General features: G+C 33.0%; 1 protein-coding gene across 3 annotated transcripts; it reads right to left on the bottom strand.

Moving 5' to 3' along the window:
• Nucleotides 1-1,398: 1,398 nt before the first annotated feature.
• LOC134706619 (asparagine synthetase [glutamine-hydrolyzing]-like) lies at nucleotides 1,399-12,776 on the bottom strand. 3 transcript variants are annotated; one of them, XM_063565716.1, is made up of 10 exons: nucleotides 12,755-12,776; nucleotides 12,122-12,380; nucleotides 10,833-11,070; nucleotides 9,552-9,722; nucleotides 8,826-8,921; nucleotides 8,341-8,468; nucleotides 7,279-7,405; nucleotides 2,813-3,020; nucleotides 2,033-2,270; nucleotides 1,399-1,662 (listed from the first exon to the last, which is right to left on the bottom strand). In XM_063565716.1, the coding sequence occupies exons 2-10, from the start codon at nucleotides 12,368-12,370 to the stop codon at nucleotides 1,465-1,467; spliced, it is 1,653 nt and encodes a 550-aa protein (XP_063421786.1). In that variant the 5' UTR covers nucleotides 12,371-12,380; nucleotides 12,755-12,776; the 3' UTR covers nucleotides 1,399-1,464. The 3 variants fall into 3 exon arrangements, with proteins under 3 accessions (XP_063421786.1, XP_063421783.1, XP_063421784.1); XM_063565713.1 differs by lacking the exon at nucleotides 12,755-12,776 and adding an exon at nucleotides 12,533-12,669; XM_063565714.1 differs by lacking the exon at nucleotides 12,755-12,776 and adding an exon at nucleotides 12,484-12,582.
• Nucleotides 12,777-18,452: the final 5,676 nt, after the last annotated feature.

The raw sequence follows: 18,452 nt of genomic DNA, 5'->3' as shown, positions 1-18,452 counted from the left end.
TATGAGTAGGTTGTTATCCAGCCACACTTAAACCCTGTATGAGTAGGTTGTTATCCAGCCACACTTCAACCCTGTATGAGTTGGTTGTTATCCAGCCACACTTAAACCCTGTATGAGTAGGTTGTTATCCAGCCACACTTCAACCCTGTATGAGTTGGTTGTTATCCAGCCACACTTCAACCCTGTATGAGTAGGTTGTTATCCAGCCACACTTCAACCCTGTATGAGTTGGTTGTTATCCAGCCACACTTCAACCCTGTATGAGTTGGTTGTTATCCAGCCACACTTAAACCCTGTATGAGTTGGTTGTTATCCAGCCACACTTCAACCCTGTATGAGTTGGTTGTTATCCAGCCACACTTCAATATGCCTGTTTCGAGTTTGAAACATAGTCTATAACAGTCTGTACTCAAATTCTTACTTTATTTAGTCTTTTTAACCTCTTTGATTCAAGAGTCACTTATGAGTCTATTGTAGACAAATAAAGCAGACCTTAATTCGAATCTATATGTCTGTTGAATATATCATTATTGTATACCTAGACACTTGACCACACAGGCTAAATATAAATTTAGCTTTCGGTGATCGATGCAATGCCTTTCCTCGTCGACTTGATCTCAGGATGGAACACTGTACATGCTATATAATGGCAAGAAGATGGAGTAATTTTAAATTAACTTTTTTGTCTGTCGTAAAGGATGAAGAGTTCAGTTACCATGGTACCACATTAAGTATTATTTTTTTTATGCGTCTTAAAACATGTGACAACTTTATGACAGACATTCTTCGTCGGATAACACTTGGTTATACATGACTCACACCATGAAATATATAATTCGACGTCCCAAATTTAGTCCACCAACGTTAGATCTTTTTTTGGTTAGCAATTGGTTTTCTTTTTTCAGCGGGATTTGAACTCATGCTTTGTAACATTGTGGCAACATTCATCTGAACCGTGCCCATAGAATACATAAAAACATGCCTGAGGGAAAAACAAAAATTAGCTAACGCAAACTTGAAGATCCAACATCGTTGGGCTAAACTTGAAACGAATTTGACTCTGAAAGGTACGCCATCGTCTTGCCACTACACATCATGTACTGTGTTACAACCCTAGATAAAGCCGACAAGGAAAAGTATTACATCAATCAACGAAAAGTTCGGTTTTCTTTAGCCTAGGAGGTCGAGTGGTCTAAGGTGATTCTGTTTTGCATCTTGTAGCAACACAAATGCAGTAGGAACCATGAAAGCACCATATACGTAAACATTTTAAAGATTACCTATTTTGCACTCTTAAATTGCTAGTGGAATACTTGAAAAAAATATGTCAAAATGAATAATTGATTGATTGGTGACGTTTTCAAAGTAAATGAATTGATGTAGTTTCCTACAACATGATTGTTTTGTCCCTTGTTTTTATTGGTGTTATGAGTAATGTAATAACTAAAATGAAACATGAATAATCTACTGCTTATAATGCTTCAATGTTCTTGCTGATGGATCTGTAGCACCTGTCCATTTAGGCATCCAGTAATATGGAATCCAATCACCTTGTCCTGAGTAAAATTTCTCAAATATTTGTCTATAGTAAAGGGCTTCTTTGGTCCTTGGTGTGTTATGTTTATATGTTAATGCTAGAGATTCTAAATCGCTGTCGTTCACCTGAAACAGAAGTTAATATTTAATGTACTAGTATCACAAAGTGACAACATTTTTTTGAGGGTCTTTCTCCTATAAAAGAAATTTAACGTAGTGTCAGATATTTGTTTTGCAAAGGCCAACATAATATTGTCCAGTTTCATGCATCATTATCTACTCAGGTTTACACTAACACAGCTCAAGTCCGCGTTTACTTTCTACAATTATAGACTCTTGTTTTTCACTGAAGTCTTCGACATACAGAAAAAAAAGGAATTCGCTAATTACAAAAGTGATTCAGTACCGTAAATATACAATGTATTTTCAAACCCCAAATATAAGTGAGATATGTTTTTTCAAACCTCAGAACAGAAAAAAAACCTCATTAAATTACCTGTTCACATATAAATTCTTGTAGTATTTCAAACCATGATCTCGTCTTTGATGATACACCATCACTGAAAGCTTCCTTTGGTCTCCACAAAATATCTTTTGGAAGGAGATCAATACCATCAAATGCAGAACGTAGTAGGTATTTCTCTATGCCTTTTTGTGGTTGTTTTATACTGTCCGAGAGTGAAAGGTAATAGCTACTAAACTTGTGGTCAAGAAAAGGCACACGAATTTCTAACCTGAAAAAAGGTAATAGTACAACCGATGATTAACGTCTGTCAACTTATATCAGATGTCCCATTGGAACCTTTGCTATACACAATGACATAACATGGTCCAATTGGAACACATATTCTATACCCTGTATTCCGATAGGAACAAATACTGTAATATTTGTTTCAGTCAAAATAATGTTACGGAATATTTCTTCCTCTTTGAACTTGTATTATGAAGGAATTTCTATTTCGTGACACTTTGACCATTCAGAATGTTACGTTTGAGTTTTATTAAAGCAAAAATTGAAATGAATGTCCAGATAATTCAGGTACATTTAAAAACAATTACTATAATTTCAATCGTCCATAAAGAATGTAGCTTTTGATTTACAAGTTAGACATGTTAAAAGTTAGAAAATGAAGAACTTGCTTTTTGCTTTTCCCAAATAAACATCTCTCAAAGGAAGCTGTTGATATGTACATTCGTAAAGCACTACTACTTATTACTAACCCCTTTTAGCTATAATAAACCTATAATCTCATTAAAATAAAAAGTTTGCACTTACCCCCACGCAGATGTTGACCTATCACCACGTAAAACATCAAACATATACAGATCCTCGCAAAGTCGTTTACTTTCGATGTCTGCATCTGCACCCGATGGCGCATTGTGAAAGTATATATATCCCTGAGCTATCTCGTCTGATCCTTCTCCAGACAAAATAACTGTTGTGTCGGTCTTTTCTTTTATATATTTACTAAGAAGAAACATGCCTAAAATGATAAAAAAAAATGTTTTAACTTCTATCACCATGTTTTCATCATAATGCGTTACCCTTTTTATAATATATATATAAACCAGAGGAGAGGAACTAACATTGGACCCAGAATTTGAAGAAAACAAATATTTAATGTTTTCAATATTTTCAAAAGTTTTTAGGGAATGACTGTTACATTTTTTCTGTCTATGAAGAAATAACATAAAATTTGGTGCACACTGAATAACGCGCGTAGCGGGTTATTTAACAGTGTGCACCAATTTTTTTATGTTATTTCAAATAGCAAAACAATATTACTGTCATTTCTTATAATTTAATTCTGAATTCACTTTCAATTCGTAAAAACCATGAAAAAACGCCGATGACGTCACGGTCACATGACTAAGTTATGTTTATGGGCTGATAACAAAATAATGGCAGCCAATCAGAAGACGCGTTACATTTAAAATTAAATTATCACTTATTATTTCAAATAAACAGTATGACATAGCACGTTACTTTTAGTAACAAACTAAAATATATATGTCATGTCAATTGTCAATTTAACATGAGTCAAACGTATGCATTAATTCAGGATTGATTGTAATATTTTTTTCTGTCTTTAAAGGAAATATAACATGAAAAATTTGGTGCACACTGAATAACGCGCGTAGAGGATTATTTAACAATTTGTACCACCTTTTTTTATTTTATTTCGAATAGACAGAAAAAATATTACGATCATTTCTTATAATTTGATTTTTAACCCTTTCACGTTCCGCCAAATTGGACGTAAACTTATGGAAAGACACTATCAAAGTTCAATCGCATATAGCATTCGCACTGAGGCTTACATAAAGGTCGTTTTAGGTCCATTTGAGAGATAATTGATAAAATATTTCAAAAAATATAATATATCAGAAATTTTGTATTTTGAAGTCACGTGTTATCTGTCCAAAAGTCACGTGACTTGCGAAAAAAAAGTAAAAAAATACAAAAGTCTTCCGAAAAAGGTCGTGTGGAGTCTTTTATAATGGCTAATAGGATAAAGTTTTAGTGTCAAAGCAATGTCCTAAGTCTGATAGACACAGAAAAGTTACCATTATGGTATAGTTGCAAGAAATACGTGCTATATGCCCTCCAAACGTTGATGCCTGCAACATGCAAAATAACGGTTTTCAGCCGTTTTTTCGTCAAAAATCTTATCTTTGACTCAAATTTTAGCTAAAATTATGTTTTTTCAAGCAGCACATAGAATTTTGACTTTGAAAGTTAAGATTCAATGAATTCCCAATAATTACTTTGGTGCTTTGGGCCTATGATGTTTTAGTTTAAAAGGGGGGGGGGTGTAATTAGGACACACATTCTTTAAAAACATACAAACATTGTTTTTAAGTTGAGTTTTGTATGTATTCATGACCCTCTTTTTGAAATTGAAAGTAAAGTTAAGTTAAGTTTCATTTACAAGTTAAGTTAAGTTTCATTTAATATAGGAAATTATTTTTTCACCTCCGGCGTTGAGATTCGTACATTCAGTCTTCCTGCTGTGGGCTAGTGCAGCTTCCCACTGAACCACGGGAGTTCCAGTTTAAAGACCGAATTTTTAATACTTAACTCTTTCATTAAGGAACGAAGTGAAAGTAATCAAATAATCAGCCTGTTTACTGTTTTCGTATAGAAATTATGTCTCGATATAACATAGAATTGTTGTAAAACCCATTATTTTGAGCAAATATAGGATGATATCATACTTTAGTCTGCCATTTTTTTCTAGACTTTTACCGGTTTCTTTATTTGAACAAAAGTGTTTTCGACATTTCCATAACCAGGCACTTCAGAAACAATGTTCTGTTACATCTATTTCAACTTCGAAAAAAAAAATTTATGACTTTTTGTCTTTTTTGTCTTTTTTTCAATTAATTTGGAAAGAAATGACCACAAATTGAGAGTGCATTTCAAGTAAATGATTGCGTTGGTACACTTTTAATCACTTTTTTTCACTTGAGTTCAAGTTTTAATCATACTTTGAATAGTTTCACTCAAAAATACACGGCGTAATTAATAAAAAAATAATCATATTGCCCCTAAAATCAACAGTTTATTTTCCCATACTCTACGGAAATATTGTGTTCAAATTAAAAAAAACAACACGTTTTTTTCAGGAGAAAACGTTGTCCGTTAGGGGCGATTTGATACCAAAAATATCATCCACATTTTTGACACTTTTTTGTTTTGCTGCTTTTTTTGTTGTATTTTATCATAAATTCGTTTTAACACAATATAAAAGTTTGTTTTATTCTTTTATTTTTGGGTTCTTTTGTATGTTTAAAAAGTCAAAGAAACTGTGTTGTCCACGATAAAATAATTTTGATCCATATGTTAAATTTGTATCTGTTAATAGGTACAGAAGCACATTAGAAAGACCACATTTTTTACAGACAAACATACTACTGAAACTGAATAAGAAATAGAACTAGAGGCTCTAAAGAGCCTGTGTCGCTCACCTTGGTCTATGTTAATATTAAACATTGTACACAAATGAATTCATGACAAAATTGTGTTTTGGTGATGGTGATGTGTTTGAAGATCTTACTTTACTAAACATTTTTGCTGCTTACAATTATCTCTATCTATAACAGTAGTTTCTGTGGAAAATGTTAGTGAAAATTGTTAAAAAATGACTATGAAGGGCAATAACTCCTCAGGGGTCATTGACTATTTTGGTCATGTTGACTCATTTTTAGTTCTTACTTTACTGTACATTATTGCTGTTTACAGTTTATCTCTATCTATAATAATATTCAAGATAATAACAAAAAAACAGCAAAATTTCCTCAAAATTACCAATTTAGGGGCAGCAACCTAACAACCGATGATCCAATTCATCTGAAAATTCCAGGGGAGATTCTTGACCTGATCAACAATTTCACCTCTGTCAGATTTGCTCTTAATGCTTTGTTTTTTGGGTTATAAGCCAAAAACTGCATTTTACCCCCATGTTCTATTTTTAGCCATGGCCGCCATCTTGGTTGGTTGGCCGAGTTAAGGGACACAATTTTTATACCAGATACCCCAAAGATGATTGTGGCCAAGTTTCAATTAATTTGGCCCAGTAGTTTCAGAGGAGAAGATTTTTCTAAAAGATAACTAAGATTTACGTAAAATGGTTAAAAATTGACTATAAAGGGCAATAACTCCTACAGTGGTGAACTGAACATTTTGGTCGTGTTGAATTATTTGTAGATCTTACTTTGCTGAACATTATTGCTGTTTACAGTTTTTCTCTATCTATAATAATATTCAAGATAATAACCAAAAACAGCAAAATTTCCTTAAAATTACCGATTCAGGGGCAGCAACCTAACAACGGAATGTCAGATTCATCTAAAAATTTCTAGGCAGATAGATCTTAACCTGATAAACAATTTTACATTGTCAGATTTGCTCTAAATGCTTTGGTTTTTGAGTTATAAGCCAAAAACTGCATTTTACCCCTATGTTCTATTTTTAGCCATGGCGGCCATCTTGGTTGGTTGGCAGGGTCACCGGACACAATTTTCAAACTAGATACCTCAATGATGATTGTGGCCAAGTTTGATTAAATTTGGCCCAGTAGTTTCAGAGGAGAAGATTTTTGTAAAAGTTAACGCCGGACGCAGGACGACGACGACGGACGACGACAGACGACGGACGCCAAGTGATGAGAAAAGCTCACTTGGCCCTTCGGGCCAGGTGAGCTAATAAAAATCAATCACATATCTGAATCGTCACTTTTATACCAGAAAACCAAACCTAATGATGAATACAATATATATAGAACAGATAATAACCAGTCACATTACAAATTACACGAGATGAGAAGTGCTCGTTCACTTGACATATTGTTTTTGTTTAGAATCCTCTTATGGTAAATATTTGAAGGATTCATAATAATACTTGCTATTTCTGGAAGTACTAATGTTACCAGTATAATTCCATGTTCCTAATATGAATCGTGGTTGTGTCAATAAAATCATTTAACGTAGCGCGGTGAGAAGATTTGTCGTGGTCCCATTGTTGATTGTTGAATCAAACAAATTAGTTCTCCAAGATTAATATAAGAATACGACATACATTTTGTACTTGGACAGGAACTATATTATTTTTATCATATTCGTTGGATTTCTAAAATATGCGAGATCAACTTTTTTGGTATGTTTGTTTGTTAAACTTCATAATTAGCAATACTTTACATATAACCCTTACATTGAATAACTTATAATACGACAACTTACCGACCGAAGCACGTATGGTTGTAACGTCATAACTTTCTAGGTGATAAATTACATCTTCGAGGGCAGCGATACCCTCTTCTGGGGTAAATACAACCTCGTGATGTTCTGTTTCTAAGAAGTTTGCCACCTGAAGCAAATTAAAAAAAAACCTAACTTATTTTGTGCTAATTTTAAGAGGTATTTTTTTGGCATGAACCCTTCTTTTTTTTCTATGTTACACATATTTTCAAAAAGAAAAACATCATCATTTTTTTAAATTCATATAAAAAAGGAGATGTGGTATGATTGCCAATGAGACAACTATTCACACGAGACCGTGGCAAATGACACGGAAATAGTCAGCTGTTAAAGGCCCTTAAATGACAAACGTAAAACAATTCAAACAAGAAAACTAACAGTATAATTTATGTACAAAATAAGGAACGAAAAACAAATATATAACACAGCAACCAACGGCAACAACTGAGTAACAGGTTCCTGACTTATAGCCATTAATACAACCTGTTTTTGTGTGTGCTGCTTATCATTCGTCTCTATTGCTAGGTAGAGGAGCAACTTACAAACTACCTCCAAGACTAAATGAGAAGGTAGGAGCATACATTAGCTTAATGCGCCTGTCAGGGACTTCACTTCAGTGGTTGTCGTTGGTTCATGTCCGTCATCTTTGTTTATGGAAAAGTGTTTTGTTATAAAATTAGAGGCCATAAGTTTTCTCAATTGGATTGTTTCTTATTTTTGAAGACAGTACGGTTGCCTATAATTGTTTTCTCTTATTTTTAAAGGTAATAGTGCATCTTTTTTTCCGACACCAGGGAACGTGATGTTTCTGCTGAATGGTTGCAGCAAGTCGTCACCAAATCATTGTGTTTGAATATCAAACGTGTCATTATTAGCCACTGCAAAGCTCATTTAATTAAGCTGTTTAACGTCTAGTGGCAAATATTTCATGCATGTTTAGGACTATAGGAAAGTGGAAGGAATAATATATCCATGTATTCAGAAGAACACAAAGACAGAGAACATTGTATTTGAGAACATATGTAAATATCTAGAATTGTGCACCTTTCTTGCTGCTAACAGATCTGGACTGTTCTCCATTCCTATTGCAAAAGTCTGAATACGATAGGACAGTTTCATTTCTTTTGCCTTCTTTGCAAGTATTGAAGCTACAAGACTAGAATCAAGTCCACCTAGGGAAATAAAGTTCAATTTCTAATAGTAAATATGCGTCTTTGTAGTGTTTAAATGCCTTAAACCACAAATAAACAAAGCATACTTCTTATGTAAAAATAAATTTTCAAGTTAATACTTTTAAAAATGTTACTAAGGATTACATATTACTTCATAATGTTGTATTACATCAGACATGTATTTGAATTTGTCACAATAAAAGATAAAAGGTTTTATATTTACTAGACAGTAAGCAATAACATAAATCATTGTATAATTTCATTTAAATCTACGAATAAGACCGATAGAGAAACAAGTATTGTTAGTAGTACTTTAAATATGTGTAGCAGACATGATTTAACTCATCCATTATATACCAGATAATAGGCATCCTATGCGTCTTTCAGCCATCAATCTTTTTTCAACTGCTGCTTCAAACAAGATGCGTATATTCTCTTCTACTTCGTTTTTATCTGTTCAAAGTTAAATATATAATTGTCAGTTTAAATATAGTTGAGTTTGGCGTGCACAACACTTGTACATATGGATTTGACTTTGATTGTAAATGGTTATTTGACAGATTATTTTATCCTCATACAGATTCTAATATACACCACTGTTGTTCAATCCTTTTTTAAGCACAAAACAAAGCACGATGTCGTGCCCCTAAAGACAAGTAAATAAAAGGAAATAATTCAAGAGCTTCATCAAAGCTTCAGCTGTTGATAGTTTTCTATTAATATTTTGGCCTTTGGTCAGCCTCGGTCAACTTCGTCTTGACTGGGAAATCATTAAATTGTCAAGTATTTACAGAGGACTTAATCAATTGTTCAATCACTTTTGTCTATTCGTCTTCTCAAAGCCTCTTGGCAGGTTTGAGTATTGACAACACTAGTAAACCTTGTTTGCTTCTTTCAATGAGCATTTATGGATTTAATTACCTTCATCGGTAATGCTCAGAGCGAAAACATCGAACTTATCTAAGGGATTTGATTTATTTTTTTAGTTAAGAATCAGTCCATTTGTATTCATCAAATCATGATCTATGCTCGATACGTTGATTTATTGCAAATTCAACATACGTACAATGCTTTACGTAATACCTTGAATTTCAGCTACTGTGTTATATGCTGGTGCTTCTCCAATTTTGTGGAATCTAATTCGTTCTTCGAATGAAGCTTTACCTAGCATGTCTAGTTTATACGTTTCAACATGTCCTGGTAAGAATGGTTCTACATGTTCACTGTAGGCTTCCTGGGACAATCCTATTAAACCTGTGAAAAATATATAGGGGTATAACACAATTGTCCCTCAGTTTGGTAGTTCAGTCTTAATTATAACTAGATAGATATAGAAATAGTAATACAAGGCATCTATTCTAAAATTGTATAGACAATATATTTATTTATCAAATGTTTCATGTTGTCGGTTTCGCTCTTGTATTATCAATGATCATCAATTGAACTGGGTATTTTATTTTGCAGATTTTCACCTATCAAAAGAATTATCTTGAATTAAACTTCAGTCCTTAAAAACATACTATAGTTGGATTAAAATAATTATGATCGAATTGAAAATAATTTTTCAAAGTGAACAACACATGCATTTCAAATAAAGTTGTTGTTTTTGAGACATTTTAATCATTATTTTTTCATTTCGTTATGTAGAAAACATCAAACACACTGGGGATTTAGGAAAGAGAACACTTTAATCAGTTTCATTGAAATATTAAATTCATTCGTTCATTGAGGACCTTAAGAAATTAGTTTAATTAACTTCAAAACAATCTTGCTGCATAACAGAACTAATCAGCTTTGTTATGTTACGGAATGGATTGATTGAAATTATCTAATTTTTCTTAAAGCGCATGTCATGGCAAATATTAAGTCAAGTCGAAGGTGTCCTTAAAATTTTTAGTTTTCGACTCGCTGATCAATCAAATAGAGATACATCCAAATATAAACGAAAAATTTGAAGTACAAAGAGCTTGGAATGTCGCTTGTATCTGCTTAATTATACAGTAAAGCCTGCTTTTTATGTTAAATTTATGTTTTATAAATCTAAATTTCGAAAACGGATACTATATTTTTGGACCTACGGATAGACGGAATAATTTATGTTTAGACGTACAGACAGACTTGTGCCCTTGATGCGGATTGGGCACGAAAAAGATTTAGTGAACGTTTAACAGATCCAGTAGATAAAGTTGTAAACTGTATGCAAGGACTTTTATGTCGTTAGGGGTTGAATACTCTCGCAAATGTCGTTGGATAAAGTTAAGGTTACCAATTGAATTGTCAATATATAATTACCCTTAAACAAAAAGGGAAGAGTAAGATATGGCACAACACCCTTCTACTTCAACACTTTTGATCCTTTCTTACCTTTGGCTTCAGAGCAGACGGCAAGAAACCCATTGTCATTATAAAGTCTGAACATCGGCCGGACGCCATACGTATCTCTTCCCAGGAAAACTTTTCTGTTAGCTGTATCAAGTAGACAGAAAGAGAACACACCGTCTAAATGCTTTGCAGCAAATTCGATCCCTCCTTGAGCATATAAATGTATTATGGCTTCTCCGTCACATTTTGTGGCATAGTGAAAGTCAAATTCTTTCTGCAACTGCAATGAGAAGATGCAATGCCAATAACTAGGTTGAATCGTTCCGAATATTAAGTTTTAATATACATGGATAGAGTATATAGAGAAAGAATGATAAGATTTGTAATAAGCCGTTATGACTTTACCCGGGAAGAGGTAACTTCCTATAATTGGGTATACGGGGATGTGCCAAAAATATGGGTCATAATTTTGCGAGATTTTATATAAAAATGACCCTCCTTTTTAATGACATCCTATATCAAAATGCATTTACGTTTGATAACTGTATATTGATCTGGGGTATGATCAAATATCATATATAAATTCAATCTATTCTTCTGCAAATCTGATTATATTTGCACTTTTCTGCATGGAAGTATCTGACATTTAAAAATATCATATATTTCATATATAAGTATAGGTCATTCTTTCTTAAATATTTATATAACTATAGGTACTGAATTTCAGTAAATGTTATGAAAATGGGTACGTTTTTAGGCAAAAATGGCACACCCCTACCAAAAAAATATCGAAGTTACCCCCCCCCCCCCCCCCCGTGACTTTACCGTCATTAGAATATTCAATCACACACAAGAAATAAAGCAAGATATGGAAAATATGTTTAAATTTAAACGGATACAGTAAAGCACAATGCCTGTGAAAATTGAACGAACAAATAAATCTATAAAAAATGTCTAAGAGAATGATAATGTTTATATTCGAACATCTTTTGATTATGTATTTGCGGTATTAAGCATATGATCGCCGCGAGGACAGGACAATTTTTTAGCCCCCCCCCCCCCCTTTTTTTCCCAAAATCCGTAACTTTCTTCTTTTCTATTAATTTCGCATTTTGCTGTATTATATAAACTTAGATACACTAGAAATAATTTGTATTTGGTATTAATTTTACTATTAGTTTCATTGTTTTTTTTACGGAATTGCAAACTGTAAGTGAAACTGATATAAGACATAACGGTTTTTGGAAAAAAGGGGGAGTGCTACAAAAAGTTGCCCTGTCCCCACGTTCCTATGGTATTTTAAGCAGAAAAAACGCGTAGTCTTAACATACCTGTTGGTGGTTGTATATTTCTCCATTATAGATCAACCATACATGAGGATATCGAAATACTCTCATTGGCTGCATCCCTTGTAGATCATCCACAATAGCCAATCGATGAAATCCGAGACAGCATGTCGGGAAATGATGAATTGTTTCTATTCGGAAAGCATCTGGGCCTCTATGCGTTATCTTGTGAGCAGCGTTACATTGTATACTGGTATCATCGGGGCTACCGAAAATTGCCCAAATTCCACACATGTTGTTATTCCTGCAAATTTGAAATTATTTATACAATCAGATATATCAGATATATACAAATTGAAATTTCTATAGTGTTCGCTATTTATATATATAAAAAAGCAGATACAAACCTTACTGTCCAGAAAGAAAGAAGAAAATGGCAAATTGATAAAATCTTACCCTATCTCGTGCAAGATGATGGAAAAATGATGCAACAGTATAAAGCGAACACTATGTCTAAAATTAGCCTACAACATGTGGGAACTAAGTGATACTGTATGCTAATGTAATATGTCATGCGGAAATTATCAATATTTATTATATATATAGGTTATGTTAACTTTAAGTGTACACGTTCTGAACGAATGACAACATTATTTTACATATTTAACAGTTTGCTACCTTTAAAAACTTTCTTTCAAATGAGTTTTTTAATTCAGATTGTATTCCGTTGCAGGTGAAAAACTAGAGTATATCTACTATTTTTAGAAATGGTTTTCTTTTAGTAATTTTAAGGTATAAATGATCTTTCACACATGCGTTAGAAATAATTCAATCTTTCGAGCGTAAGTCAGGTATAACTTGATATATATTGTCAACAATACATCACAATTCATTATTCAATCGCAAGTCGACATGCTATTTGTTTAAGACTATATTTGCATAGTTTGTCTGAAAAGACTCTTGTAAAATTCGCATGGCTTGCCTATGATAGCGGACGTGAACAATTTTAATGAGAAAATCTTTCAAGGTACTTAAAAATTGCTTTGTCAAATTGGTTTCAAGGAGACATTATCGTTACATCGTTTGTTTTATGTTGTGTATTATATTTTTTATTGTTGAAAGTTTCTGCATATATTTTCAAATGTGTTTGAGACGTGATCATTGGATTCATTGGCAGTTAAAATGTTTTCAGGTGTGAAACTATCAGACCAATCTATTTGTTGTCTGAAAGTTTTGGCTGTTTCCGTGATGGATCCGTAGTTTCTTTCCAAGTTTTCAAGCAAGCATATAATTTCCTATGAAATATCGATCTTAACAAAGTACCATTTATATTTCGGAACATAAAGACATGAAGCAATGACTATACAATAAAGTTAAATGTTTACTTAGTGAAAATAAACAATATCATAGTTTGTACATTTTTTCCTCACGTAAAAAAAAAGCTTTTACGATAGTATTCAAGACAAACTGGGGTTCAACCGTATGTGAAATATTATGAGTTTATTTTATTCAAATGTCTGATGGTCAAACTTTGATTCTGATTGGGTGTCATTTGCTCAAGATTGTCTTCACAAAAGTACTGAACTCACGAGGAAAATCAAATCGGAAAGACTATAGTCACATGGAGAAATCAAATGACAAAACACATCAAAAACGAATGGACAAGAACTGTCATATTTTTGACTTGGTATTCAAATGTAGAAAATGATGTATTAAACCTGGTTTTATAGCGCTTAACCTCTCACTTTGTTGACAGTCTCATCAAATTAATTAAATAAACTCATCATAGATACCAGGATTAAATTTTGTATTTACGCCTGACGCACGTTTAATCTACAAGTCAGTGACGCTCGAATCCGAAAAATGTTAAAAAAGGCCATATTTATAGTACAAAGTTGAAGAGCATTGAGGACCAAAATTCCTAAAAGTGTTGCCAAATACAGCTAAGGGAAGCTATTCCGGAGGTAGAAAAGCCTTAGTATTTAAAAAAATCAAAAGTTTTGTAAACAGTTAATTTATAAATATGACCATATCAATGATAATTCATGTCAGCACAAAAGTGCTCACTACTGGGCTGGTGAAACCCTCAGAGAATCTATACTCAACCAACAGTTGCATCGATCCAGTGGTTGTAAATATACTCATAACACGCTGTTTGAAATTAGCTATAACAAATAAATTCTTCTTTTTTTTTCTTTTCTTTCTTTTCTTTTCTTTTCTTTTCTTTCTTTTCTTTCTTTTCTTTTTTAAAATCTTTAAATTATTAAAATTTAAAGAACAGTAAGTGATAGACAGATGGGGTTATCAGTAGCACATGATAGTTATCAAAGGTATACCAGGATCAAGTTATAATTTAGTACGCCAGACGCGCGTTTCGTCTACACAAGACTCATCAGTGACGCTCATATCAAAATATTTATAAGCCAAACAAGTACAAAGTTGAAGAGCATTGAGGATCCATGACCTTCTTCAAATTCAAAGGTCGATGGTCACTTATAGCCTTGACCTTGATAATTGTTTTTCAATTACAAAAAGACAGTTGGAGAATCTATATAACTGCAAATGGTCTACAAGATAAAAAGAATCGAATGAAATGGGCCCAATGAAATATATGATTGGTTACAATGTCCACCTCATTTTCTGCAATTTGAGAATTTTCCAATATCTTGTACTAGTATATGATTGAGACCCTGAACCAAAGTTTACTTCTGTTTGTCACGTAAAGACTATTTGAATGTCATACAGGGCTAGTCTTAATGGTCCCCCCCCCTTACCATTTGAATGTTATGGAGAAGACTTCATTAGTCTGTTTGACTTGTGTCTTATCCAATTCGTACTTTAACAAATACAATATGTTTAAACTAAACCATTTGAATATATTCAAATATCTTGTAATTGCTCAAGATCTCAACACCAAAACAATATATATAGTGAAGTTTTTTTTATACTGTACAAAATTATTTTGAGCACACATTTGAGGTTTGGATGCTGAGTTATAACTGAGATTATATCTATGCTGAAATATATGCTGATAGCGTAGATGTAAAATGATCTATATAATCGTAGTGGCATGTGATCGGTCATAAAAGAAAATATGTCTATTTCAAACTTCCGCTAATGAGTAGAAGTGTCACATTTTTGTGGCTATAGTTGTATTTCTCTCTTTATATAACTATCAATGATCAGATACTGTATGTGAGTTAATGTACAAAATACTCATAACTGAAATTCCTAAACTCTTAGCAAAATACATTTAAATGAAACGTCCATAACAAGTTTAGGAAATTGCTTGTCTTAATAAATCTCTGTCTGAACCAAAACTTCAGCAAAATTGCGTGTAGGAAGTGGTCATTCGGAATAATGAACAATTTAATTGTTTCTCGATGAATTACAACTATATACTTCAGTAAATCAGAGGAACGCAATTTGAAAACCAAATGAAATTATCATTCGAGTTTGAGTAATTACTTTCCCATTATTATTTTATGTGTTTAGTTCATTGGAACTATGTTTGATAATGTACTATTTACGAAGAGGTAACTAACGTTCAATCATGTGTTGAATGCTTGCATTACCAGGGGCGAGGTTCCGGTGTGATTATTTTGTATAAAGAACAGTGATTTTGCGAGTTTTCAACACACGAAGAACAAGTTTATAGGCTGGGTGTACCAGATTATCTGCACCGTTGCCTTAAATGCATACTGATAAATCGAGTCCGGTTAAACATTATTTTTTCAACTCTTTCAAATTAACAAATATGTAGTGAAATACAGAATGAAAAAGCGTTAGTTCGTAAAGAAGTTTCCATGATATGGATGTGGTCTAACTGCAAATGAGAGACAACTATCTTATAAAGTTATAATGAAGTTGATGTAAGCAATTATATCGCGGTTCTAATAGACAACCATTAGGCTTTCAACAGTGAGAAACCCAATACCATATAGTCGACCGAAATAAAAAATATGAAATAATTCAATTGTGAAACCCAACGTCCTAATTTATATCAAAACGATTTACGAAGCACAAATATGGTAGTCATGAACCAACGAAACCACCAAACCAAATGTTCCTGATTTTGAATATGCACATAGAGAATGTGGCAAAGTTAAACTAGTTTATAGGCTTCCTCCCCTAATATGAAGCAGGGATGTTAAAGCACAACACAAGAAAAACAAGTGAAACTGCGAGCTACTGCTCATTGATGATACCCCTTCCGTAAAATGGATAATTTTAATAGTGTAAAAATATGCAAGTGTTCGGTAAACAGGAAGTTGTTAAGTGATGAATCTGAAAACGCATCACAAGGAAGAGCTGACTTGTATAAACCATGAAGCAAAATTTCAGAAATCCTTGTATGGTAGTTCCTTAGAAAAATGTGACAAAAAATTTCATCTTGGCTATCATGTGTAAAATCATACAAGTGTTTGATAAGCAGGAAGTTGTCAAGTGATGAATCTGAAAAGGCATCACACGGTATAGCAGACTTATATTAACCCTGAAACCAAATTTAAGAAATCCTAGTTTTGTAGTTAAAAACATGTGTCGAAAAATATTCATGGGACGGACGGACTGACGAACGATAGGACGGATGGATGGACGGACAGGCAGAGGTAAAACAGGAAACCCCCTCTTTTTTCCAAAGCGGGGGTATAACTATGAAAGAAAAAAAAAAAAAAAAAACCCCGAAATTAACACATATTAGAAATAGCAAATACAACAAATACTCAATCCGAACTTTTCTGATTGGGTTTCATCAATTTATCCCCCAGAACTAGAAATTTAAGAAAAACAGACAAGGCTTCCTCCGCCTCATTTTAAAACTTAAACCTCGAATTTGGACACACAGTGATCTCAGTACCAGAATCTATGACCAACGAGATGGTTTTAATTTTGGAATTATAAATGTCCCCACCTTATTAGCAATTTACCAACTTCACCTGCACATGGGCTATACATTTTCCAACCTATTCGGTATTCAAGAACTTACAGCTCCTACTCAGACTCGGTAAAACGTCACAAGTGCATGAACAGAAAGCTTATGAACCAGGGGTATGTCAAAGAAAGTCTCATCCTTTTTCTAAAAAAAAAGTTCATCGGAAGGTACCAAGGCCTTGTTGATAACTATTACGTATCAACTTCACAAATGATACACGATTGTCTTGAAGTATAGATATTGACGTTGTTTAACATCTTTATGTTAATAACTTGTTACAGTATTCTTTTATTTGACTTCGTTAATATTACTTTTACTGTTTTGTGAGTTTTTGGTGATATCCATTTGACGTGTCTCTGTACTTATGCATCCCGTCATTGCGTTATTGTTCTATAATTGTTGTATTCTTATCTTTCGCTTTTGCTAAAATGCTTTGTGTACATGACTTTTTGTCTTTCATTGAAACATATGACGTGGATCTGTACTTAAACACCAACGCCATTGTATTATTGTTCTATGATAATGTTTGTATTCGTGTCTTTCATATTTGCTTATGCTTTGTCTATATGCCGCCCTTTTGTCTTTCTTTTATACTCCTTTTAGAAGAAATGCACAATAAGCATATAGGGAAACTTCTAATTTAAATTCTGCAGAGGATATGCCTAAAATAACTATAGACTATTATTCTGTTCATACTTTGAACGACAAAATCATTTTATGTCTACCTATGTGACGTTTACATATTGATCAACTGATCAACTGATGTACGTCAAACGCGCGATTATATGTCAGAGTTAATGCTAGCCTAACCATGTGCCTGGCAGAGTAAGGATTCGGTCATCGTACTTTAAACATTTCAATCCTTTATGGATTGATTTAACATAGGTAATTAAAATCTTATAATAATAAAAAAAAAAAAAGCATTAAATGAGGCTGTTGATGTATGTCTTTTGTGCTTCTTTCTTACATATTTGTTTGTTTTTAAAGTGATTTTAAGATTATAACACAATGTTGACTGCTGTGTCTTTTTTTTTTTTACATTTTATGTCTATTTATTTTGTTCACGCATCGTTGTCAATATAATGGAATTCAAGTTGATTCACGACTGTCATAAAACATTAACGGTTTAGCTTTTACATTAGAAAATGCCTGTACCAAGTCAGGAATATAACATTTGTTATCCATTCGTTTGATGTGTGCTTTTGAGTTTGCCATTTGATTGCGGACTTTCCGTTTTGAATTTTCTTCGGGAGTTCAGTATTTTTGTGATTTAACTTTACCTTTAGGCGAATTGGTCTTTATACTGCACAAAATGACACGAAGAACCATGTCCAAATATGTGAACAAAAACTAACACAGTTTTTCATGAATTTTACCGACTTTAACATTGCTTGTATTCCATACCATTGTATATGTGGCTCATCTCATTTTTTTCACATTGTG

This window comes from Mytilus trossulus, chromosome 2 (genome assembly GCF_036588685.1).
Source record: "Mytilus trossulus isolate FHL-02 chromosome 2, PNRI_Mtr1.1.1.hap1, whole genome shotgun sequence".
Classification (NCBI taxonomy): Eukaryota; Metazoa; Mollusca; class Bivalvia; order Mytilida; family Mytilidae; genus Mytilus; species Mytilus trossulus.
The sequence above is the reverse complement of the archived record's forward strand: the minus strand, read 5'-3'. Positions and strand labels throughout refer to the sequence as shown.